This window comes from Anguilla anguilla, chromosome 10, assembly GCF_013347855.1.
Source record: "Anguilla anguilla isolate fAngAng1 chromosome 10, fAngAng1.pri, whole genome shotgun sequence".
In the NCBI taxonomy this organism is placed as follows: domain Eukaryota; kingdom Metazoa; phylum Chordata; class Actinopteri; order Anguilliformes; family Anguillidae; genus Anguilla; species Anguilla anguilla.
Genome location: NC_049210.1, coordinates 40,351,852 through 40,379,031, shown reverse-complemented (window position 1 = coordinate 40,379,031; position 27,180 = coordinate 40,351,852). Strand labels below are relative to the sequence as shown.

At 46.4% G+C, this 27,180-nt stretch overlaps 1 protein-coding gene across 2 annotated transcripts; it reads left to right on the top strand.

Annotated features, from left to right (window-relative positions):
- Positions 1–1,112: 1,112 nt before the first annotated feature.
- Positions 1,113–27,180, top strand: mfsd3 (major facilitator superfamily domain containing 3). 2 transcript variants are annotated; one of them, XM_035379672.1, is made up of 6 exons: positions 1,113–1,215; positions 2,247–2,995; positions 7,935–8,082; positions 11,926–12,026; positions 14,834–14,943; positions 27,019–27,180. In XM_035379672.1, exons 2-6 carry the CDS (start codon positions 2,308–2,310, stop codon positions 27,049–27,051), a joined length of 1,080 nt encoding a protein of 359 aa, XP_035235563.1. In that variant the 5' UTR covers positions 1,113–1,215; positions 2,247–2,307; the 3' UTR covers positions 27,052–27,180. The 2 variants fall into 2 exon arrangements, with proteins under 2 accessions (XP_035235563.1, XP_035235562.1); XM_035379671.1 differs by lacking the exon at positions 27,019–27,180 and adding an exon at positions 16,614–17,690.

Sequence of the window (27,180 nt, the reverse complement as noted above, 5' to 3'; positions counted from 1 at the left end):
CTGTATAGGCAACAGTACCACTCACTGCACCACAAGTAAATATGGAAAGTTATATAATGTTAAATATGGAATGGTAAATAATGTTTCTTTAAAAAAGATATTTGAATTATACCATTATGAACCCTAAATCCATAGGTTTTCAGGGACTACATTGAAACATTAATTTTCTGAGACAATTATCATAAAATGCACAAGAATGTCTATGCTCCTCAGTCCCTTCACATTAGTGTGTATATTTTAACTCAAAAATGAAGAAAACCTTAATTCAAATATTGAAATATACTGGCTCTGCTAATAAGTCATATCTTAAACTTTGCTCATTTTGTACTTACTAAGCAACTGTTTCAGCCAATAATATTTTTTATGAAAGTTTAAGGAGATGTTTAGTCAGTTTTAAATGATCACTTTCTGGGTTTGAAAAATATAGAATTTTAATTTTAATGCTGTATGTGTTTGCAATTTTCCACACGGTTTTTGTGTGCAATGAATGTTATTTTAGATCTGGGCTGCCCAACTGTGTTCCTATAGATCTTCTGTCTTGTAGGATTTCACTCCGGCCCTAACGAGGCTCACCTCATTCAACAGGTAAAGAGCTTGTTAAGCTGCTAATTACTGCTAATTATTGTGCCCATTTATGATTGAAATGAAAACCTACGGGACTGCAGACCTCCAGGAACAGGGGATGGGCAGCCCAGTTTTAGATACAGAAGTTTCTGATGACCAAGTGGCTATACAATGAAATCAGGGGGTTTGTGTTCTAAAGCAAGAAATCACAAATGTCTCTAAAGTTTTGTACAGTGACATTATGTTCCCAGGGGCTTTTGCAACATTTGCAACCTCAACAGAAATTCTGACAATATTTTGCGCTGCAGGAATTATACGACTTTCTGAGCAAGAAGGCTTGTTTGTGGATAAATTAACACGTTGTCCAAAATACAGAATTAAACGGAATATGTTTTCTAAATTGGAGAATCAATTCAAAATTCGACATTAACAAGCCATGTTATGAGTGTGGCTTGAGTGTTACGTCAAACGCATGACTGTCATACCAAATATGACCACATTAGACAAGATGGCGCTGTAACATTACTACGCCACGAATGGCACGCGCTTGTGTCTTTACCAAGCTCGTTGTTCGACAACGTCGGCAACTTGGCGTGTCAAGGAAGCACCGAATTTTGAAACAGCGGTTAACTGGGAGACAATAGACCACAGGTAAGAAAATCTTTGGTTTCACCATTTATTTTTATTTTTACTGCGTGTTAGTTAATTTGTGTGTCTTGGCGTTATTAGGCGATACTTAAAGTTAGAAAGCGATAGTGTGTTATTTAACGTGACAGCACTTATCAGTATGGAAAGAAAGCTAGGTACGTGTTAACTGGCCAGCTATCTTGCTGTGTAGATACTTGCCACAGAAAATGTTATTTGTTTGGTTTGGGTTAACTGTTATGGTTAGTGGCCATTCCTTGTGTGAAAATGAAACGCAGCAATATACTGGTGTTAACATATTCCTAACTATACGTCCCTTGATTTTTTTCCACATTTCGCAATGTAACGAATTAAATTTGCTGAAATAACCAAGGGGCTTCTCTCGCTGATTTACCTAACACGCCCACTTCCAGACCTGTCACCAGAAACACTTGTGCATTCAGATTTAAAAAAATAAAAGTAGCAGCTAAGTTAATTGATCTGAAATTTCACCCTGCCCTTAAATTGTCATGGTCACCCAGTTCTGTGGTCTTCTAAAAATGCCAACAGCAATAATGGCAATGACAATTTTTCAATTTATAGTGATTTGTAGAGAGGCAGAACAAACGGGACAAACCAGTACTAAAAACAAAAACTTAATGGAAATTGTTGTTTATGATGACGTGCTTTCAAGCTCACTAGAATACAACTTAGCCCTTGATTTTATCACTAGAATTGCACGTGTGCTGTAAGCATGTACATTATATTTCTGGTTTTCTGTTCATGTTTTTAAACACTTTTAAAAAACTTTTATTGCCTTTACCAGATCGGAATGCGAGGATACAATTGATGTAATCTGTTAGAAACAGCAAACACTTCAACCTAAGACCATAACTGTTAGTAGTGGTAAAAACAGGTCATTCTGCCTCACTAGGCTCCTGATTAATCTACAGTCTGGTAGTTAACCCTGCAAAACTGAAACAAGCACATTTCATTATTAAGGTGTTTGTTTTATAATTGGACTTACTCCAACGTCCCATCCGCCCCTTTCCCCCCAGTTTATTCTCAGGCTCCCAGGAGGTACAAAATGAGGTGACGAGCCCTGGCAGAGGGGAAAACATGAACTCCAAGCTCCTGTTTCTGGGGCTGCTGTACTTTGTGCAGGGAATGCCTTACGGCCTGCAGTCTTCCCTGCTGCCCATCTACCTCCGAACCTCGGGCCACTCTCTGACGGTGATCGGCCTGACCAAAGCCCTCTACTTCCCCTGGCTGCTCAAGGTGCTCTGGGCCCCGCTGGTGGACCAAGTGGGCACCAAAAAGAAGTGGCTGCTGGCCAGCATGTCGGGGCTGTCACTAACCTGCGTGGCCAGCGCCGCGCTCTCTCCCGCCAGCGATCTGGTGGCGGTCGCCGCGGCTCTGCTGTGCATGAACTTCCTGGCGGCGGTGCAGGACGTGGCGGTGGACGGCGTGGCGGTGCGGCTGCTGAGCCGGCGTGAGGAGGTGGGCTACGGCAACGCGGCGCAGGTGGTCGGTTACAAGCTGGGCTCGGTGCTGGCCGGCGGCGGCCTGCTGGTGCTGATGGACGCCGTCGGCTGGGGACCGCTCTTCGCCGTGCTTGGCTGCGTCTACGCCGCCGTCACGCTGTGCGCCTGGAGGAACCCCGAGCTGGACGCCGCCCCGTCCCAGGGCCCTGCCTGGGAGAGGAGGGGGCAGGGGGGCGGCCCCTACCCCTGGAGACTCTGGAGGGAGCTGCTGGCCGTGCCTTCCACCGTGTGGACTGTGGTTTTTGTCCTCACTTACAAACTGGGTAAATATACAGCGCCTCACACTGGTCATTTTGTAGATTGCACTTACATGTATTTATTGAGCAGGTGTCCTTATCCAGATGTCCAATCCTTATGTCCTTTATTTATGAAGCATATCTGAGCAGAAGATCAGTTTTTGGTCTCTATTAAAATTCAGCAAGGATTCAGGTGTTTTACAGGGTTACCTTTCCAGTTTTCCTCATGCTTCATTCAAGGGGCATCAGTTACCAAAATGCCATGAAAGCCAAGTCCATATTCATAAGAATGTGCGTTCACCGCAGTTCATTGCGCAGCCACATGGTGTCACTGTTGTGCTGTCATGCAGCGAGGGAAAGTTGTATTCCCCCCCCCGCGCTTTACAGACTCATCTTTCGTGTCAACAGGGCGCGCTGTCTCGTCCCCTTTGTGTTTTTGTAGAGATTCAGTTTTACAGACTCATTTTTATTATCTGTGTGACCCCCCCCCCCCCACCCCCCCAGCTCGTTATAGACTCCGACCGGGCAATACTGAACAAGTGAATTAACATGAACATTTGAACAGAAGGGGATTATGTAAGGATTATAGTTTCTTTGTGTCTGCCACATGTGGGTATATATAGAAATGAGACTGTGAGAGTGCAGGTTCTCTTTGGCTGCTTCAGCCGTTTTTTTTCTCCACACAGCCACACAGTCCCCCCCACCCCCCACCCTCCTCTGCCCTTCCACCCCATGACCCACCCCCCCCCCCCCCCTCCCCCCCCATGACAAATCAGACTGATCCACGGTTACCGACATTGAGCAGTGGGTTAAACAGCAGGCTTGAGACTGCTCACGCCTGTAACCTGTCTTTGGGGGGGAGGGGGGGTGCTTCTCTTTCCTTGCCCCCCCCCCCCCGTCTATGTCCAAAAGGTGACATTTCTGGCAACGAGCCCTTATCGAGTGTTTTGGCACGTTGTTCAAGCTCTGCTGGGCTTGCGGCAGCAATACAGAAACTCAAGTGTCCGACAACAACAGATTTACTATGAGCGTAGATTCAGGACGTGTATTCTGAAGTTTGTGGTTTCAGTTAACCAGTAGTGTCTGTCTATTTGGTTTCAATGCATGTTCGCATCTGTGTAGCGTACAGCCTAGACCTACAACCTTTCCTTTATGTTGGTGAATAAGAGAACTGCACTGTGCTTGCTGACAGGCTGCCTCTTCTTACATTAATGACGAGATGGCAATGAAAAAAGGATCATTACTGTCATCCTGTGGTTGGCTGGACAGGGACAGTGGGGGTGGGGGGCGGGGAGGGTTGGGAAGGGGAAAAAAGGGGGGAGGGGGAGCCGGAGCCGCAACAGTCCTTCCTTTCCAGTAAATCCAACGCAGTAGCTTAATTAAAATGACCAGCCAACTGTAATCTCTCCCAGCGTGTCGGCCAATCGGGCGCGGCGTGACGTCCGGGCCCCGGGCCCCGGGCCCCTCCCGCGTGTGAGCGGCCGCTTGTGGTGCGCTGTCTGGTCAGATGCGGAGTCTGCTTGGGCGAAGAGGGAGGGAGCGATGGAGGGAGGGAGAGGGGGAGAGGGGGATGGAGGGAGGGAGAGGGGATGGAGGGAGGGAGAGAGGGAGAGAAGGATGGAGAGATGATGGGAGAGAGAGATGAAGAGAGGCAGGAATGGAGGGATGTAGGGAGATGAGGGTGGAGAGAGGGATGGAGAGAGGTTGGGAGAGAGAGAGGGATGGAGGAAGTCTGGGAGTGGGAATGTTCCTATGGCCTGGTAGTTCCCTGGGAAGAGTCCAGGTGGAGGGTAAAGGGGGTGGGGGGGTGGGTTGGGGGGGTGGGGGAGGGATATTGGGAGGCGGGGTCTTTGTGTTTCTCCCACACACAGCAGGACATGGGGGACGGCAGGGCCACATATTCCCCTGAGGGGTGAGGATGGTTTGGCCCGTATGTGTGTGTTTGTTGGTGATGGGGGGGTGGGGGGTGGGGTCATGCTGAGAAAATGAATTAACGAATCCCAAACCCGTCTGGGTTCCCTCGTGAGAGACACCCCAGGTCTCCACTTCTTCACCTCCCCACCTCTCTTCCTCTCCTCTCTCATCCCCTCTTTCAAATGCTAATGTTGATAGCGACATTGCAATGTTATTACCCCGCATTCCAGAACTATATATTTTTTTATTATATCTTAAGTGTCCTAGAGGATTGCACTTAGCCTGTGTGTTGAAAGCAGTGACAGGGTGACCCCTGTTAATGTGCGAATCTGAAGGAATTTCTCCATTTCGCGTGGGATCGCCTTTGAACGCCCTCCCAGTTTTCCCCGAGTGTTAAAAACCACACCCCTGACAGCGCAGGAAGTGACACGGCCCCTCGACCTCGCAGCTTATCCCCGGGTCCTCCGCGATCGATCCGTTCAGGACTTTGACACGGTGACTCCTGCCGCGGGGTCAGGTGACGAAAAGGGGCGGTCCTCCAGTCGCGCGGCGGGAAGTCAAGTGGACGCGTTGACCTGCGTGCGGAGGAACGGGAGGTCGGGTTACCTGCATTTGACCTGAGTTATTAGAAGAAAGAGAGAGGGAGAGAAAGAGAGGAGAGGTCTTTTCCCATACACCGAGCACTGTGGGACACAGACGGGAATGCTGGGTAATGCTTTGTGCCGATAAGCACCCAGCCCCCGAGTGCAATGGGGTTGAGCCGTGGCCGCTTCACCTTTCAACTCTAGTCCTTGGCTTGGGTGGAGGGAAGCCTATTTATGTTGCCGTATAAAAGAAAATTTAGGATAATTTTCTACTTTTTGAAGGTTATAGTCTAGTAAACCTCTCTCTATTTAGTATTTAGAAATTTGGTATTTAATTACTAGCCTTGTGTGTTAAAAGAATCAACTGTGGCAGGTTATCGGCAATATTATGCAAATCACCTGAGGCCCCTCCATGTCCACGATCTTCCCTATAATTAGAAACCACTAGCATAAAGACGAAAGAGTGAAATCTGCAGTGTTGAAAATATAAAATGTGTCATTACAGTTAAGGATCAAATGTGTAACCAATCCAGTTTGTTAGGATTTGGGTTTTAAAGATCTGTGAAAAGCTGGAGGTGTGCATTGTAGGTGTTCAGGTGTTGTTGTTCAGCTCCTGCTACTTAACATCGCTATACTTCTTCCATGGGAAGAATCAACACAAAAATAAGGTGAAAACGTAATCAAATGTAATGCGCTTTTTGTTTAGCTGTTATTCTCACCCCGAGGATCTCAACAGTATCAGTATTTTTTTCTGCATCGTCAAAAAGGAAACGGTCTGATAAATCCTTTTTGTTGTGTTTAAAGCCCCCCCCCATGCTCCCCCCCCCCCCCCCCCACCCCCCCCCCCCGGAAAGATCGGCAGTCGCTCGTTACGTTCTGACAGCAGTCTCCGAGCTGTCACTCACACCACCGCCAGATCTGAAGTCACCGTTTCTCAAGTCAGTTTCCATAAATAATTATTACCACTCTAAATATTTCAGTGTTTTTATTTCTCGGCGAAAAACAATGATCAGTAGACTCCACGCAGCAAAAAAAAAAAGAACGAAAGAAAGAAAGAAATAAATCTGCTCCACCATTTCCCCAGTTTGAAAGCAGTGTGATGTCTATTTTATCTGCTTTTCTTTTTCAGCGTGAAAGCAGAAAAACATTAGAAAGGCTGTTTTTTTTTCCTTCCCTTTTCTATGAAACGCATTTATTATTGACATTATCTCAGTATGGGACATATTGGTTTGCCTGCCTGCTCGCTGCAGTCATCGGGGTTCTTCAGCTTTTTTTTCAGTTTTTGCACGGCTTGCACGACGCCAGCTAGACGCGCGGAGAACGTGAAGCCGCGGTGTTGCCCTCGATTGAACCAGTCCTGCGTCAGTGCGTGCAGTTAACACATGCAGTTAACACGCGCACTTAACACGTGCAATTAACACGTGCGGGTTAGCTGGTCTTTAGCTTTAATGCAAATTAACTTATAATTTCAGCCATGTCTTCAGTGTCTGCCCTGCCTATCTTTGGTTCCCCGAATGACTGGGTTTAATTCTGACTTGGACCTCTTATATGTGCTAGCTACAACAGGCTTAGATTCGTATCTATGTAAGAATGAAGAGGATAAAGTTATCCAAGGCAATGAGAGTTCCATACACACGTGGATGCATCTTCATACCTTTTCAGCTTGCTCAGATATAGTGTACCAGGAGCATGCTGGTGAAAAGGACTCAGTGATTGAGAAGATAATAAAGCATTGCATTGCTCCACTGGGTTTGTCACACCACACAGGGCCTTATTAATGACTGCCTGACTTTGCTGAAAACCCTGGGAAAGTTTATGGTTGGCCGCGTCAACAACGGACAATTGCCAACGGTCGCTAACGGTCTAATTTCATTGTGGTTTTCTGTTGATTTTTTTTTCTTTTGTGCAAGAGTAGTTCTTCCTTCTTCGGTAAGGGTGTGATATTTGTGCCCTTGATCTCATAGGGCAGTCTTTTACCATCACAGGACTGTGCAAAGGTAATGTAACAGGAAAGGCAATTTGCATGCAACTTTTATCACTTGCAACTGGATCCCCCCAGGATGCACCCAGCGCACTCTATCTGCAACCGAGCTGCAACACTTTTGCAACAGTTCTGCAGCATCTCCCCATTCAATGCTGCTGACTTTGAGTAATATCCAGTCAGAATGCATGCGCGCGTCACATGATCTGCTGCTGTATAAGTGATTTAAAGTGGCTAGCTATTCAGTGGAGCTCTTACCAGGCCCGTGTTGATGTAAAGAGATATGGGGTTTGGAGGTGATGAGAGTCGTTTTTTGGAGTTTGGTGAAGGTTAAACTAGTTTTAGCAGACAGTTTCAGGGAAGCTAATAGGGTTTCACTGCAATCAACAGGGTTGAACTGCGGGAAAATTAATTTGTTCATTCCCTTCTTTGTGATGTCATAAGTAATGACCTCACCAGTGACATAATCCCTCTGTCTGCCCCACAGGAGAGCAAGGAGCCGTGACCATGTTCCCCCTGTTCCTCCTGGACCATCACATGACCGCGGCAGAGCTGGGCTTCTGGAATTCCGTGGTTGCCATGGGATTCTCCATACTTGGCTCCTCCCTCGGTGGCCCGCTACTTTCCAAGTACAGGTAGCTGCTGTAGTCACCTGGCCTTTCCCAGAAGGGGAATCTAAAGAGTGTGTGAGGGCGTGTGTGTGTGTGTGTGTGTGTGTGTGTGTGTGTGTCTGAGGTGACTGTTTCCTCAGTTTGACATGTCAGCCTTCTGACATTTACCAGTTTGCTCGGGAAGGGAAACCCTGAGAGTTTTCTTCACTCCGCTTTGCTACACTGGGTAATTAACTTTGCTGCTAGCTGCTCTGCGGCTCTAAGGAACAGGGAAAATAAACAAGCCCCAGTCCAACACAGGTCATACTTTTACAGCTGATCTAGGATCAGCTTGCACACACCCGCAGTACGTACCCTGGCCATTGAATGTAAAGAATGGGTATAAGTTGGTACGTGTGTATTTATTCACAGGTTTCGCTCATGTAACTTAAGGTACACCCCATCACGTCCAGTATGCTCGTGTTTAGCAGGCCTGACTCAAACCTGGGCCTTGCCTGAGTGCAAGCCATCGGGTTATATCATATCCTCCTTACAGGAACCTACATGGTAGAAACACTCCATGTACACTCCTACCTAATGTGATGGTAGGAGTGACATCACATTTAACACGCAGATATGATATTGTAATGCTTTGGAGTTTAAAGATGAAAAAAGGAATGAATTGTGGAGTAGACTGGTGTCTGTGGCTCTGGCCTTCTCCGAGTTTGAGTGGCGCCTCAGAGCCCGAATGGCGGCGGTGTGGCTGCTTCTCAGAGCTGAAGCTCACACGGCCCTGGCTCCAGGCTGGAAATCCGGCCGCGCGCGGTGCAAGGCCTGGGGGCGGCCACCGGGGGACGTCCTCACGACCCGTCTCTGCTGAACAGGCCCCTCGGCCTAAAGACGGAGATCCATACACGCTCTCTTATTCTCGTTCTTCCTCCTAAGAGTCGGCACCTGGTCGATTTTTTTAACGATACAAGTGTGAGATAATATGTGATATCAGCAACCAACTTTTATACCACTTTGATATCAGTGAACAATAGTTTTATACCACTTTGAGGAGGAGTTTTGCATTCCCTACATTGTGCATTAGGGTGTATTTTACTATTTTTAATGCTAATCTGTGTGTAAAATATGAGCCTTTAATGAGTTATAGTAGCTGATAAAACTTTGTCGCTGACCTTACAGTAAGTACCACCGGTATTCAGGTTTTTGTTTCCCTTTTGCCCTACCTGCAACTGTGGGGTGTGTTTTGCAATCCCCCAAAAGGCAATTATGCAGAATACATGTCTGTACATTACGTAATACCGTCCACACGCCTGTACGTAATCTTACATTATCTTGCTCAGAGCAAATGTGATGTAATCTATTAATAACTCCTATGCTTTCATTCTGTAATTTCTTGGTAGTAAATACAGTATGGTAACTGTTTTTATAACTAAATGCATTTGCTGGTCATAAATTAATATATAAATATATATTTTTAAACTAACAACATAGTAGAAGCCAGGATCAAATCAAACACAACCACTCTTCTATCTGTTTATTTCTTTTTCCTCCGTTCATTGTACGTTCTTTTAGATGTAAATTCCGATCAACCGATCCACGTATTGAGCCTGTGCCAGGCAGTAAGACGATACTTTGAAAATATCCCCGGCAAACATAACCTTTTAAAATCCGCCTGAATGCGCCGTGTTACATTTAGAGGACTCTAAAGCAGGAATGTAAGATTTCACACGCATTGTAACATTTACCCGACACCGAGCGCATTCAGTCCAACTTCCTCGTCCGCCAGATCGAGTTTCCTATTCACTCCCTCATTTGCTTCAGTTTCAGGCTGTTAAAAGCTAATTTGGACAGTTATCCCGCCCGATCTGAAACGCTTGACCAGCCAAAAACTGACCCGCTATAGAGAGAGACTGCGTCTGTAACCCAATAGCGTAAATCTTATCTCGCCCGACGCGCATGTGATACATCAGGAAGACTTTTTCCACTTTTTCTTTTTTTTCCCTCTTTTTTTTGTGCGCGATGCTGAGTTTCCTCCTCCTCCTTCCTCCTCCTCATCTTCAGAAGCTTCCGAGACTTGAAAACAGAGAGCAGCGTTTGGAGGGTGTGGAAAAAAAAGAGACCGTAGGAACATGGTGAGCTTTTGAGCAGTGACATACAAGGTTTGCTTTTGTTCCTGTAATAAAGAGCAGCGGAGATGCTGCTGATCGTGGCTGAGCCTGTGGCCGCTAATGGAACAGAGAAATTGATCTTTTTCCTCCCTTTTTTTTTTATTTTTTAGGTATTATTGTTTCATTTCCAAAATTGTTGGAATTCATGAGTGAATTTTTTTTTTTTTTTGGGGGGGGGGGTATAAAAATAAAACGGTGAATTCAATTATTAATCTCTTTCTGTTTCTCTCTCTCTCTTGCTCTTTCTCTCTCGCTCTCTCTCTTTCTCTCCCTTGCTCTCTCTCCCCCTCCCTCCCTCCCCCTCAGTGTTGAGAGCTTACTTTTAAACCTTATCCACGGTGTGTTTAACTCTTAAATATGTAGTAGGAAAGTTATCCTGAAACAGGATGTGGGGGATCTGTTACAGGTGCTTACACTAGCGTGTGTTCTGAGACTTAGAAAGCTCGGCCGTTTCATTTTTAAAGGGCCACAAGCTGACCACATCATACAGGGAGGAAACCCTTTTCTCTCTGACTGCCTTGTATCCACAACAAAACAGTCTTATTTATGTTGCACCTAACCTTCCATGTGAGCTACTTCACTATGAACTTCACTGTTGTTAATATTCGGCAATAATAGTATTTCATAAAATGACATGCTCCTGTCAGCTCCAAGCTACTAAATAATTACAAAAGAGCAATAATTAAGAAACCATATGAACGCTCATTTACTTTATTCATTTGCTACAGATATCATGGATTATAAATGTGCTGATGATGGGCTATACAGTATGTACAATAGGTTATTGTTCACATTTAGTGATTTTTTGTGCATAATTTATTTATATATTTTTTCTGTCTTTTAAAGAAGGAATATATGTGCCGTGTTAATATATAGGGAAATTGCAGTACCTCAAGAGTTAGGGGAGATTAATGCATTCAGTCTTACATTTGTCTCATTTCAATATCTGATTCTGTGAAATAATGAGTGGTGTGGCGGTGGGGGGGTAAGTATACATTCATTTCTGCCGCGCGATGAGTCCCCAGGCCTCGGGTTGATTAGCCTGATTAATGGCGGCTTATGAAAGCCCTCGACACAAACAGCGGCTCGGCTCGGCTCAGCGCAGACCCCCGGGGGTGACTCTTTTTTTTCCCCCCACCACTCCCCTCGTTTGATTGACAGCGTCCGACGGTCGTTTTGATTGGCAGCGGGACGAGCCCGCGGGCGGGGGCGAGCTAATGGCTGACTGACTGCGCGCGAGACGTTTGACGGTCACTAATTACCCCGCGCTTAATCAGCCCGTCGTGGCGGGGTCGTGTTGGGATATTGATTACCCCGCCAACCCGGCCCACCGGGGGGACGCACTTCCGCCGACGAATCAATTAGCGGCGAGCGACGGCTGAGGGGGGGCGCTGGGCCGAGAGCCGGCCAAAGATCGCTAACAGCCGCCCGCACGTCACATGCCACAAGGACAGTTTCTAAAACTACTGGGTGCTGATGTCACAGTCGTGTAAAATTACTGGGTGCTGACATCACAGTGGTATAAAACTACGGGTTGCTGTTATCACAGTGGTATAAAACTTCTGGTTGCTGATATCACAGTGGTATAAAACTACTGGTTGCTGTTATCACAGCGGTATATAACTGCTAGTTGCTGATATCACCGTAATATAAAACAACTGGTTGCTGATATCACTGTTGTATATTAAAACCGTACTCCTTGTGTTTGCAGTGTCAGATCTCTGATGAGAAACACCTTTATGTTGCGATTGGTCAGCATGGCCTTTCAGACCTGCCTCCTTGGTTTCCGGAGCCATTCTGTCCTGATCAAAGGTTAGTAGGAGCTTGCATTCTCCACAGCTGTGATAATGATGATGATGACGATGAAGATATACTTGATAAATTGGGACGAATAAAGATTACTTTAAAAGAGGAATGGTGATTATGATGATGCCCGACGGCGACAGTGAGAAAGGTGGTGAGAACAGTGCCCATTTGGGTTGGAGCATCTAGATGATGACGCTATGTCAATGCTGCAAGCAAAGTTAGCTGAATGCATTTAACATTAAACAGTGAACTTAAAAAGGTCAAACACCTTCCTTATCCCGGCTAGGCATCCTCAAAAGACATCAGCATCAGAAGACATACATGTCAGGCTCGGTATACTCCTGCCATTGCCCTTGACCAAGGCACTTGGCCTCAGAACTGGAGTTGGTCCCTGGGTGCTACACTGTGGCTGCTCACTGCTCCTAAATAGCTAGGATGGGTCAAATGCAGAGGGCAAATTACCCCACTGGGTCAGTAGAGTATAACTATAACTATCCCTGCTATCCTGCATGGCCCTGCCCAGGCATAGGTCCTGCTTCTTTTGGGGGGAGGGGGGGCGTCAGGTTGTTGGGGCATCCCTGGGACTGGGGCTCAGTGTGTGCTCAGGGGCATAGTGTTTGTGTGTGTGTGTGGATGATGTAATCCAGCCCCCCCCCCTCCCCCCCATTGTCCCTGCTCACCTGCTCCATTCCCAGCTCTCTCATTCCTCTATACATCCTGTTGAATGGAGGAGAGGGTACAGTTACATTCGTTTGTCCGGCTGGAGCGTCTGTTTCAGGTGGGGTAGGGTGGGGGGTGGATGGGTAAGCACGAGAACATTCTTTCCATCCTTTCGTCCTCCCTCTACCACTTTAATGTAGCCAAATCTTAAAAAAGGAAACTTTTTTGGATTGCCTAACCCAAGGCCCAGGATGGTGGCGCAACAGGAAAAAAAAAAAGTGAAACAGTGCCTAAATAAAGCAGGATTCAGTGATTTGATTCAGCATGTACCTGGTGCCTGCAGACAGGTTTGTTGTTTTCCAGGAAAACTTGGCTATTTATTTATTTATTTATTTATTTATTGCCTGCTTCCATCCCTCACCACCTTGGCTCTTTATAGAGAATAAGCATGAAAGGCATTAAAATGCATGAAATGTCCGCTTTTTCCTGAGCCCATCGGCGCTGCGGAATCACAATCCCGCTGACTGCGAACTTGCGTGACAAAAAAAGTTGCAGCGTCCTCGCTCCTCAGCGCGCTAACAAAGAGAGACAGCGTTCACGTTTCGGCGTTTCGAGCGCTCCGAAAGTTTCCTCCGTCGCTCCGCAAGTCTCGTCAGTCGCCTCGGAGACCACCGCGTGTCACGGGGAAGTGACGGGCGTCGCTCGGAAATGAGTTCCCCCCCCACCCCCCTCACCCCCTCTCAAGCTTTCGCTTAGCAGCACATTTTTTGGATGTTTATTTTATGAAAAGCCTCCACATCGGAGTTGTTTGACTTTGTGTTATCGCTCTCCTCCTCCTCCTCCTCCTGTTCCTCCTCCTCTTCGCCACGTCCCCGGCTCGGCGGCCTCTCTTCGTCGTCGGCGGTGGCGGTGGCGGTGGCAGCGGTGGCGGCGTGTGAACCTCGCCGTCTTCCGTTCCTGACACAGACGCGGGGAACAAAGACCCCCGGATGTCTGGCTGCTGTTTAAATATTATATGAGACAACCCCTGGCTGGGATGAGACGGCCCGGCGTCTCCCGATCCGGGGGCCGGTAATCGAGAAGTCTTGTTAGGCAAAACTCCACATCGGCGGTGAATTATTGAGAGAGAGCGGGCGGCGCTCGACGCCGACGCGTCTCTCCCGCTCTTTAGAGGGAATTCATGTTTGGGTGAATAGCGGGGAGGCTCCAGTTTGCCTTCTCTGGCCTCAGATCTTGCCGTTCACCCCGCCCCCCCCCCAACTGTGAGTTCTCTGTTTTTCCACACGTGCCCTCACCCCCGGCTGAGTCGCCGATCCCACTTGAGCTTGGCCGCAAAGTCCGCATTAGCCTCCCGTGGAAACGGTCGACAGCTCGGGAGACTGCAGGTTACCGCTGCGTCTTTTATTAGCGCCTTCGCGCGTGGCCCCGCCCTGGAATACCAAAACCGCGCGCGCCTCGTTTTCTGCTTCCCTCGCGCTTCTGTCTTAGCTGACGCCGTTTTGAACAGTTTTAAAGTTGCGGGAAACTTTTTGTTTCCCGTTTCCTGTTTTTTTCCCCCCTGTTTCCTGTTGTTGTCAGCAGCCAATGAAAGGAGCCGCGAGAATCTGTAGCGAAATAGCAGTCTGCTCGTTTGTGAAGTTCTGTTGAGCTGGATATAGCAGTAGCTAGCTATATAGAGTGAGACACTCCCTTTCGTTCTGTAAGGTTTTCTAATTTAGTTGTTGGGAGCTCCTTATTTGGTAATCTCTGCTGTATGGAGATTCTTTTTTGAAACACTCTTTTATTTGACTGACATTTAAGCTATTAAACTCTTGCCAGTTTCATGCTGCTTGAATTCATTACTCAACGTTAAGGACTGTGTGGCTGGTGGATTCTATAACAACCAAAGGTTGAGAGTTAGAGTGACTGTGTGGTGTGTTAGGGTGTCATGTGACACAGTCAGTCCGATGGTGCAGGTTGTCTATCTTCTTTACTGTACAGGAACACTATTTTCTCACTGGTTTGTGCATATGTTATTGGTTACTGGGTTTTACACCTGTATTCCAGGGAACATTTTGGTTGGACATACCAAATGCGGAAGTGCTGCTCTGTAGTAAGTGAAGTAAGACTGGGCGGTCTGTGCCTTTTAAAGATGGCTGCTGTGGCTTTCCCAGGTGCAGCCGTGTTGAGTTTGATTGCCCAGCACTTCCTTGGCGGACTCATCACCACCCTCACCTTCACGACCATGATGCACTGCACACAGCGAGCCGAGGAGAGAATGCAGGTAAGAGCCACGCCCTCACGCCTGTCCATCATTCGCACAACCAATCACACTGCACACAGAGAGCCCAGGAGAAAATGCAGGTAAGAGCCACGCCCTCACGCCTGTCCATCATTCGCACAACCAATCACACTGCACACAGAGAGCCCAGGAGAGAATGCAGGTAAGAGCCACGCCCTCACACCTGTCCATCACCCACACAACCAATCACACTGCATGCAGAGATGCAGAGATGTTCTGGCAATATTTCCTACACACCTGAAAGCTGTTCACTTTCTTCATCGCAGTTTCAGTGTTCAGTGTTGAGACTCACTGGCCTGTGTACTTGAACAGTGCAGATTATAGTGAGAGGGGACTTTAAGACTTCACAGACCAGCCACAGCAGGAGACTGGAGTTATGTAACCCGTCATAACTCATAACAGAGGCTTCATGCTGAGAGCCAAACAGTTACTCTGTCCTATAGAGTGCCTGTAATTGGCCCTTCTTAAAAAATAAATGTAGTTGTTGAATAAGTTCAGCCCCTCCCCCGGTATCACTGCAGAGAGAATCAGCCGGGTCTGTGATGGGCTATTCCGGAAGCCCCCCGTGAGATTTCAATTTTCCTTTTTTCTTTTCTTTTTTGTACATAACTGCTGTTGTCCTGTTTAAAATAGGCCACTTTTGCCTCCCGGTGATCATTCGGGAAGTTTCTGTCAGCAGTCAGCTATGAAGGTGATGAAGAGGTATCACGGCGGGGTGGGGGGGGAGGGGGCGAGGCGGCTTATCAATGCATCTGGGCCTGTGTGTAATTTTAGGGAAAATAAAGGTTTTTAATCATTTAATGATGACAGTAATAATAATAACAAAATATGAGGGCGCCCCGCAGGTTAATTTGAAATTTCTCGTGACGCATATAGCTCCTGCTTTGTCCCGGGGAGCTCTGAAAGGGGGTGTCGGATGGCGGTAAGGCGATACTCTGACTGTGAAAACCCAGGGGAGCGATATCGAATACTTTAAGCCGGTTTTTGGCGATAATGGCGCTTCTCGTCGGTTCCGTGTCTCCGCGAAACGGCCTGGTAGACCTCCCCAGCCCCGAACCGTGCTCGCCGATATCGCCGTTCGCGCAATATTTTGGTCGTGTTGCTCGACGTGATAAAGAAGGGCGTTCGGTCCTCGCTAATCACACCGTTAGCATCAGTGGCTCGGTGTGTAGCCTTTTTTACGCTTTAATGAAATTAAACTTTTTGCAAGTTTCTTCTTTCTTCCTTTGCTTCCTCCTTTCCTTCCTTTTCATCTCCTTCTTTTGCTCCTTTACAGGCCTGAGTTTCTTTAGCCTTTTTTGTTTTTTTTCTTTGGTTTATTACTTCCTGTTTTATTGTCTTAGCTACAATAGCCTGACCCGCAGCTTGTCTCTTCTTAAGGTTGTTTACTACTCTTAAACATGTGAGGTTGACTTGTCTTGTTTTCATTTACTATTAAAACATTTCATAAAAATTTGAAAAGCCATCCTTCTTTACTGAAATGGCTGCATGCCTAATTGTGATCCCAGTGAGACAGTTGATTAATGGTTGATTCATTAATTGGGGAGGAGCCACTGGCATTTTGGTCTTCCCCTCCACTCTGCCATGTATCCAGGTGTTTCACAGGTTAAGGGTAAACATTAATAGCTGTCTGTCTGTCATCCCGTCTCCAGGCAACGCACTACAGTTTCCTGGCAACCCTGGAGGTGTTAGGGAAGCTGTGCTTTAGCGTACTGGCTGGGTGGGTGGTGGACTGGGCGGGGTTCCAGGCCAGCTTCCTCCTCTTCCTCTTCCTCTCTGCCGCCGCCACGCTGCACGTCTGGAACGCGGCGGAGATCGGGGGCCAGAGGAAGTAGTTACGCTTATGCGCACGTGCGCACGTTTGCGTGTGCGTACGTCACCGTGTGCTTGCTGGTGCGCGTGTGTATGTGGGTCTGCCTGTGAATGACTTATACAAAATCAAGACATTCCTGACCTTGCAAGAAATGAGGTCCCTTCACGACCTTGTTTAACTGTGTGCTTGAGTGCATTTCAAAACGAGTGCATTTGTGTGTATTCGCGTGTGTGTGTGTGTACGTGCACTCAAACAATGGGACATGTTCTCCAGTGATTCTCAGGGGCATTGCCACCATGTGACTTGTCGAGCGGGGGGGGTGAGTTCAATATTTATTGGGGGGCACTCTCCCGAACTCATTCTGGGGCCCACCATTAACCTATGGAAGTTCTGGGGCCCACTGAATGTGGATTTTACGGATTTTTTTACAGAGTTATATGTACTGTACAGAATCAGTAAAATCACTGCAGATTTTAATGAGTGTTTGTGAGGGGCTGTCTCTGGACTAACTGGCTACACAGTTAGCGATGAGAGCTGAGTGTGATGGAATGGGAGAAACACACACAGAAACGCACTCACGGACGGACAGACGTGGGAGGAGAAGGCTGAAGGTAGCGAAGTTGAAAACCTCTCGCTCTCAAGTTCTGTGCGCCTGTGTTATGTCACCGAAGCGATGCCCCTTTCCCAGCATGCTCTGCAGCTGACCTTGGGGCGTGGCACGGCGCTCTGCGGCGACGGCGATGGGAAGACCACAGAGCGTCATGTGAAGCACTGCTGTGGCTCGTCTCGCACAAAATAAGCCAATCGCAATCCCATGATGTTTCATGGGTTTTAATTTATTTCATTTTTTTGGTCTGTTCTATGAATGGTATACTTACTATGTTTTTACCGTGACCAATAAAGAAATCTGAAATAAAATAAACTGTAATGTGTATTCCTTGGCATTCATCCTCCACTTTGTCTCAAAATTGCTAGTGTTTCTTTTTTGTCATCACCAACACCAACAGATCACTAGAAGTAAAATTTTTTGAAATTGTATTTTTTTGAGTAAAAACTACATTTATCATTCAGCAGACATTCTTATCCAGAGTAACACTGGTTAATTTATTAAAAAACAAATGATAACTTTTTTTAAAACTACACAGAGTGCATTATTTTCAGTATTTTTCCGGCTGTATTTTCACTAAGGTAATTCAGCCCAAGTTTTGTTTGCTGTAAGCAGTGCCCCATCTGGATTTGACCCCGCAGCCTCGCAGCGGAAAGGCCAGTCCCCTAACCGCTGTTTTTACTGCGCTGTGGCCCTGCCGCAGACCCGGCTCGAACCCGCTCCGCCTCTGCGCCTAACCTGTGTGGCCGCTTGAACGTGCTCCGGGAAAAAAAGAGCAATATCACAATACACCTGACCCCGTCAATGGCTCTAACGTGTCTGACAAGCAGTTTAGAGGGGATTAGCCCGCCTCACAATAGAGCCCCACTTTGCCTCCTCTCTCCGGCTGCTTTATGCCCTGTGTTAGCCGACGGAGGCTTTTCAGCGGGGTGTGTGAGCGCCGCTGCCGCCGGACAAAGGGGGCAGGACGCCGCCGGGAGGGTGCGGGAACGCCCCGACGGGGCCAGGCGGGGAGGGGAGGGGAGGGGAGGGGAGGGGAAGGGAAGGGAAGGGGGGTGCCGGCAGTGGAGCTTGATTGCAGCGTAAAGTCGCGGGTTTTAAACGCTGAACGTACACGCCGTGGAGACCCCGCTGGCTGAGTGACGGGGCGTTCGGGAGCACCACAGGATCAGACGACGCGGGGGGCGGGGTTAAAGAGGGGGCGGGGTTACCCTGTGCGTTCCCCCACTTCCTGTGGCCTCTGCTTTATATTACCTATCGGGGCCTGCCCCAGTTGTACTGTTAACATGGAAATATAAAATGATCATTTATAGATCACTCTAAACTATTCTATTCTAAATATCAAATTTCTCAGGCCAGCCCTTGTTTTTAGGTAGGGGGTCTGATCTTATTAAAAAAAAAACATGCCTCCTGTGAATTTCACATTTTGGTGTGTGTTACATGACAGTAGTTCCTTTTGTTAATACTTGTGTTATTAACTTAAAGTACATGGACTGTTCCTCCTCGTGGTGTTTTTGTCGATTTGCAATCGTTAGCCTTCCAACATTTCCGGGAAACAAGTTGGCTTTTCGGAGTAATCGCTGGACACTTGGGGGTTTGGGTGGGGGGGTCGGGTTGTTGACAAAAAAAGGAAAAAGTACAAGGATGAGAAGAAGGAGAGGACTAGCACACGGCCTTAACGTGCTGACGGAGAAGAGGCGCGCTGCTGGTTGCCGTGGCTTCGCGGAAGCGCAGCGCTCGAGCGGGGTCTGCAGGAGTCGCCGGCGGCGACGGAGTCTGTGCCTCGCTCACCCGCCCGCTCTTTGGGTGCATTGTTACCCACAGCTTCGCTCAATGGCGGTAAAAGCTGACCGGCTGTCCCGTGATTTCCTCTGATGTACACGGAGTCTCTACCGCGCGTGGAGAAATCCAAAGCCTAAACAAGAGAAGAAGAAAAGCCTATGAGACCTGAACATTCTGGAACATTCTGGAAACTACACACTTTCAGGTTCATGACCTTCTCAGAAATGGGTCTCGAGTCAGGGTTTTGTAGTAGCGTGAAGGCCCCAGCGATGGTTTTCCCATGAGAGAGAGGAGGTCCGGGGTGAGTCAGGTGGTTTTTTAAAAATGTATTTGTTTATGCACGGTTTTGGGGGGACACACAGTACGCTAAAGCATGTGGCTCTCCCCGCAGTCAGTTTTCACCATTGTTCGTAAAGAAAATGACGAGGGAAACAAGCTGAAATGGAGTTTGTTTCAGCCCTGTGGGTGGAGTGTGGTGCTTCCATGTCCCAGAGCAACGCAGTAATGTCTGCATCGCGTAGAGGGATTCGCTGGATAAGTCACAACAGCGGCGTCCAACGGGCATCATGGGAAATTGAGCCTGATCATCAACAGGTGCTCGATTGAGACTCTGCCAAGGTTAGTACATTAATCTTGGAGTCACGAGACAGACAACAATAAGGCTCAATCTCTCTCTCTGTCTTACACACACAATCACTCACACACACACATACACACTCACACAAGCACTCTCTCACACTCAAACAAACACTCACACACACACATACACACTCACACAAGCACTCTCTCTCTCCCACTCAAACACACGCACACACGCACACACATACACACTCACACTCGTACTCTTTATCTCTGTCTCTGTCACACACACAATCACTCACACACACACACACACACACACACACACACACACACTCACACAAGCACTCTCTCACACTCAAACAAACAAACACTCACACATGCACACACACATACACACTCACACTCATACTCTTTATCTCTGTCTCTCTCACACACACCCACACTCACACACACACACTCACACACTCCTCTAGCAAGCTCCCGTCCAATCGATACACAAATTTTAAGAAGGCAGAAAAGGTCTGCGTTTTAAAAAAAAATATTAAATTTTTTTAGCCACGTCTTGTAGCACCATTCGGTGCTTAGCATCGGAGGGGCGAAGAAAAAAAAACAAACATAAACGAAAACGGCGGAGGTTCGCGACACGTTTGAATCTCGGCGGACAAAAGCGTTTTTGTGGCGGCCGGGGGGGTTTGGAGGGGGGGGGAGGGTTAGGCGGGAGGTGTGGATTTAGCGCCCCTGCTTTTGTCCGGCGGGCTCCGCGGAAAGGCCTCGCCGGGGCGTCGTCTTTCGGCGAAACCCGAGCTGCAGGTGCGCGGTGACCGGCGGACACGGGCGTAGGGTGACGCCCCCCCCCCCCCCCCCCCCCCCCCCGCCTTCCCCCCCCCCTGTATTTACCGCATTGTTTGTTGGCGGAATGAGACACACAGGCCCATCTCCAGATCAGATCTGTTTTCAAACTCCTGCATTTCTCTCGCATTATTCTCGTCGTCTTTGTTTTGTTTGTTCTTCTTTGTTTAGTTTTTTTTTTTTTGTATAACTTTTCGGGGTAGATATCCTTCCTGATACAACAGAAAAAAACCTTTTTGCGCAGAGTGTTAAATGGCTTTGTGTCAGGGTTTTTGCGCAAGAAAAAATGTTCAGATAATATTGTTGAAATAATTCTCATTTTTATTTATTAAAACATATTTCTCTCTGTGAGCTTTTTTTGTCATAAGTGTTACTACTAAAATATATATATATTTTTATTAAATAGATTTTTTTTTTTTCCACCGTGAAATAATTTTATGAATTTCAGTTGCAATGCCACAGATTGTTTATCAAGTAATGGCAACTGTGGGCATGGTGACTGGCAATAGACTTTTCTTTATGAATTATGAGCCACAGGACTATTGAGGAATGAGCCCAGCGGTTTATCTGCCTGTCCCTGGTGGTCAGAACTGGAAGTATTTAAGAAATTCCTGCTTTATATTTATCTAAATTAAACTTCTCCCCTTTCCCCTCCCCATCCCTCCACCTGCTCTTCCTCCCACTGCACAGTTGCCCCATCGTTCCAGAGTAGGGCTGTCCAACCCTGTTCCTGGAGATCTACCATACTGTAGATTTTCACTTCAACCATAATTTGGCATACCTGATTCTAAGAATTAAGAGCTCAAATATATCTCTTGCTGTTGAACGAGGTGTGCTTTTTTAGGGTTGGACTGAAAACCTACAGGACGGTAGATCTCCAGGAACAGGGTTGGGCTGCCCTGATTTTGCCAATTTATGCATTCCATTTATGAGCTCCTTTTAATAAGATGACCAAAATAAATGTAGTCTCTTTTTTAATGGTTACCTAAAGAAAAAGAGTGTGGGAAAACACGTGTTTCCTTCCGGGTCTACATTAACAACAAGCGATTGCATAAAAGGCAAAGAAGGAGGCACAGGTGGGCCAGAGGTTAAGTGAGGCCTGCAGGTGTGCTGGGGCCTCACAGTCTTTGTGATAACTGGGTCTCCTGCAGGTGTGAGGCTCGGTCTCCAGGTGTTAGCTCCACACGACGTGGCTTTCTACAGGTAGCGCTTCTCCTCACCTGTCTCAGGTGACTCTGTGCAGGGCCACGCCTTCCTGGATAGAGTAGACTCTCAGGAACTGACCTACGACTGCAGAGTGGCGCGTACCTATAATTAGAAACTTTTATCTGTGCACCGCTGCAGCACAGTCCACTTGCATTGTGGGACACCAGGCAGTGGAATTTATTTTGTATCTGAAACATAAGCTCTTATAAAGTACTCATTAATGGAGGTCATTTGTGGCATTTTCATTTGATCTCGCCCTTTAAAAATATCTTTTTGCAGAGGCAATTTGAACCTCGGTCTGCCTTCCTTTCTAAATCTGATTTTTGATCTTTTTTAGAGAATAACAACAAAAAACAGAACAAACATTCACCACGGTTATCCGCATGGTAGAAATCCTTTAACTTGTTTGCATAAAATGCATAAGTGTGAATGCAGGTGTCGCATTGTGATGTACATAACAAAGGGTGGCCTCGATCATTGCTTCTTTAGAAGATGTTTTATAAAATAAAACCAGCCGGGGTTCCTTGGGAAAAGCCGTTTTCTTAGTATTTGGTTTCTCATTAACTAAGAAATCGAGTAACGCAATACCAGGCTTACATCATGTGCTTCCTCTGTCCTGTCATTTTCCCAGTGTTGATGGATTGCGCAAAACAAGAAATGTATGAAGTCAAGTGTGCTTTCTCCCAACCAAAACAATGAACATAACACGGCCGGAAAGGAAGTGTTTTTGTCTTGTTTTTCTCCTTCGTATTCCGACGCAAACTGGAAAAAATGCAATCCCTTGGTGATTCAATGGCCGCCTGAGAGATGGGAGACCATATTTTTCGATAAAAATGTTGTTGTTTTTTACACTTTATTTCTTTGGCAGGCATAAGGATTGTGCCTTTTGGAACAGGGTTGCCAAATGCTCTTCTCCGTGGCCACCTGAAACCGTGACGACAATACAACAAAACAACAGTTATGCTCCATTCCAAACCATGAATATCACTTTCATACGAGGCATTCATAACTTTCTGTAAATCATAAACTGCAGCAACCAGTCAGGTTGCCGTGGTGTTTCCATGATGTAACAATGACAAATGGTGTGCCTGCCAATCATAAAATGCTTAGACTTGTTTTCCAGGCCCCCTCCTAAAATGGGTGCCTTTTCCAAAATTGGTAGCTATAGAGGGAAAAACATGCATACAGTATATCATATGATCATGCATTTTACAGCTATTAGGGCCTGTCTGTGACTGTGCCTGAGGTTATGATATTCCTGGTGTTTGGCTGGCGTTAATAATTACAAATGACAAGATCAGTGATCGCCATCTTTAATTACATCTCTGGAAATACAATGTCTGAGTCTGGGTTCTCTGGGTTCAAGGATCTCCATATCTCCCTGTGGTCTTGGCAGAAGCTATCTAAAAACAGCTTGAAGAAATAGATGAAGCCCATTTCAGCATCATTTCTCTCTCTATGACGGACTATAAAAAACCAAAAACAAAAGAAAAAAATAATTAATTTGTATAGATTTTATTGGTTGTGGCTCCAATGTAATACTGAGAGCCAAACCTTATTCTGCACAAGCAGGAATAAAGGGATAATACAGTTAATACAAAAACATGGGAAACACTTTGTGTTTTTTGACTTTGAAGAAGACATTGTAGATGTTGAAACCTACCCTAGATGTCCTACCCTGTTCATTAAAACAGTTCATTTTTTGCCCTGAGCAAAGTGTACTTCAGTGTTCCTTATTTCGAACCAGTCCTCGTGAAGCGTTGGGCATCTTCTATATGGAAAACCCCCTTTGCTTTGGTCTCCTGTGTCGTATAGACACATGCATTTAAGAGCATTACGGATTTATGACTAATATGTACATTGTTTAGCCTCTGATAGCAACAAAGGGGGATTTGCTAAATTGTCAGCAAGGTTTAGGCCGGGGGGTCAGAGTTTAGGTTGGATCCAGGGTTAAGGGTGCCCCCCTGATCCCCAATAATCTGTCTGAGAGCTTTCTTTATCCCCAATAAGAACTCAATAAACCAGTCACCAGAAAACATGATTTTCTTGTAATATGAATGATGAACAAATATTTTATTAATGTGTCATGTATTAATTTACATGTTAGCTGGTAAGACACACCTGTTGTTTTCATATTTAATGGATTGGCATTCATTTGTTTTGGGGGCCGAGGGGAGACAGTAAAGAGCCATTGTACTGCATATAAGTGTTTAAAATCATTAACAATAGAGGGGGAAAAAAACATTGTTTGATGGTGCTGAGGATGTTGATGGGGATGGTGATGATGTTTGTGATGATAGTGGCGATGATTATGACAATATTCACGGGCACGGTGATGGCGATGACTACGGCTAGCCTCCAGGCGAATTGGGCGGACCGGTCGGGGAGCGGTGGCTCAAAGTGAAGTGTGAGGACGTCAGAGTCCATCCATGCGGACTGCTGACTGGAGGGGAAGTGACAAGCTGCTGGGTCATAGTCTGAGTCAGTGCTCCCAGGAGTCCGGCCTGGCGACACCTCTTCATCTATCTCTTTCTCTTGCTCTCTCACATCTACCTTTTTCCTTTTTCCCCGCTTTTCCTATAACATCTCCACAAGATGCTACCGGTCTGGCCACTCTTAGGCCTGGATTCAATTAACATTTTTGCTTATCTGCAATTTACAATTTAAAACCAACTACTCGATCAGAAGGCCCTATCCCTCCTAATCTTTCTGAATATTAAAATTAATTCAGATGAGGTCTCTTTCTGAAAGCAGGGTAAAATAATATTAAAGTTTGTGATGTGTAAGATCAGCATTTGGCCTTCACTTCAGCTTGCAAAAAGTTTTTATTTCTTCCTGAGAATTTAGATTGACGTGTTCATTTTGGCAATTGCCGCGTGAAACGTTAGCGTTTTATTGTGCGGGAATTTTGACTGAAAGTTCGCGTTCTGAAGGAATCGAGGCCCGAACGTTCCGTCTCCCGCACGCCTGGCGAACGCGCCCCTTTATCACGCGCGCAGCTTCCCGCCGCGGCGCTCATCTGTATTCGCGCTCGCGCTCGGCGGGATTAAGAGGGAACGCTCTGCTTAATCTCTCTGGCCTCAGCGGTCGGCGCACCGGAATACCGAGCGCCGCGCTTCATTCGAGTCCCGTATTGATCAGATTTCAACCTCAAAAGAGTGTTTTTTTTTAAGGTCGCTGATCTTGAGATCAGCGCACGGCGAAGCGATCAAAGTGTCAGTATCTGGCTTTCTTTCTTTCCAGGGGATGACATTAGAGGTCTCTTCTACCTCTGCTTGGGAGCGTCTTGGCAGTGACTATCTGACAGAGCTGAAGACTAACATTATTAGCCATTGCGCTAATATGCTAAATTAACATTTTCCCCAATACTGCTAGGATAGGTTGAATAAGAGTTGCTACTCCCTAGCATGTTTACCCCCTGGTGTGGTCAAATGCCTCTGTGCGAGTTATAAAATCTGCCCCCAATCAATGGTTTTTGAATAAATTGCTTTTGTAGTTGAACCAGTTCAGTCCTGTGGGTTTTTTTTTTTGTTTTCCGGTCGGGGAAAGGGAAAAAATTTATGTAAGTGATTCAAGTGAAGCTGTACTGAGTGATACTGTCCTAGTACTGAAGTACCGAACCAACCTTCTTCACAAGTTTAAAACAAACAAACAAACAAAACACTACCTTTTGTTTTATAAATGTAATATTTAGGCCCCTTTAGGACATCCAAAAAAAAAAAAAAAACCATATAATACAGGTCTGAATGCCAAGGGAAGCCATGTTTATCGGGTTAGGCTGGGTCTTAAATTCTTTTTAAATGAGTCATTTTCTGCAGCGCGACCAGGCCCTGACCATCGCTAGCACATGAGTAATGTCAGCCCACGCATTTGGGTCTACAAGAATTCAGGGCCGGCACACGCTGGCTAATCTGTGGGCTGCCTATCTGCGGACCGCTGCGTTTATATAAATATCGCTATTGTATCTGCGGGAGGAAATCCAGGCCGTTTATTACCGCGTATGAATAATACATGTTAGAAAAGAAAATTTCATATTTCCTCATCATTTATTATTTAATGTTTCTCGGGGAATTAGACATGTTTAATTAAGTGCGCTGGTAAAGCTGTAACCTAAGTGGTGAATATATATACACAAATACAAAATGTATAATACAGGAAATATTATATATATATATATATACACACACACACACACACACACACACATACATGGACACACACACAAGTAAAGGCATCCGGCACTCTCGAGGAAACGGCTTCACACCGTGAGGACTCTGGTGTGTGCATGGAGTTCAGTTTCACTACCCGCTCTCTATATCCAACTAAGAAAGACCACGAGAGGAGGAGAGAGGTGTGGAATTTCCTTTGATGGCCAAACCAGGCGGAAACTTCAAGGTTGATTTTTTTTAATAACGTACATGTGATGTAGCGCAATTAGCAATTCAAAACCCTGCCCATATTTTATTTTATTTTTTTTTAGAAAAACAACAGCCCCATAATCAAAAGAAAATAAGGGTGTGTTTGTGTGTGGAGGAAGCTGTATTGGGCTGTAGGGTGAGGGAAGGAGACAGCGCTTGACATTGATGCAGATTATTCCAGGAAAAACAGCGGTAAGCCCTATCAATTCTGGTCTGGGATGTAATTAGATTTTTCGTCCAGTGTTTGACGAGGAGTCGGCGGAGAGCGCGGGTTATTGATAATTGCTTTTTTTAGGGGCGTCGGGGAAAGTCACGGGCGCTGTTTGATTTGCTAATTCCTGGCAAAGTCGAAAGGTGAAAATATGGCGGGGCCTCGTCGAAAATAGCCGGATGCCCCCCACAGCAATCCCCCCACCCACCAGTGTGGGGGCTAATAAATTCATACAGCGTTTCAGCTGAGAAGGGCTCAAGGAATTAAAGGAATATGTATTCATAGCTGTAAATAAGCATCAGATATATCATGCTTTCGTAGTTAATATTCATTGCCACTAACTCATATAGATACTGGCACTGAACAAAACATGGGGACAATATCACTGGCACTGAGGGGCGCTACAGAGCTCATGGGACCTCCCTAGGACTCTGGGACCCCAAAAACAGATTGACTGAGTGGACGTGTGCCAGGGTTTGGTTTGGAGTGTGCTGGACATCAATCTCAGTACGGACAGACACATGAAATATTTCCAACCAAGCTAATTTTCAACAGTTTGATTTGTATCTGCCTCCTTCCTTTATTTCAGAGGGTCTGTTCCTGTCCTAATCGCACGCAGTGAAGGAGTCCGCTGAACCTGATGCACTTCCTGTTCTTACCTGTGAAGTCCGGCCCTGTAGATCAGGTAAAGGATGGCTTTAACGTCCACTGTACTCCCAGTGAGTGCTCTTGTGTAACCGTGGACTTGCTA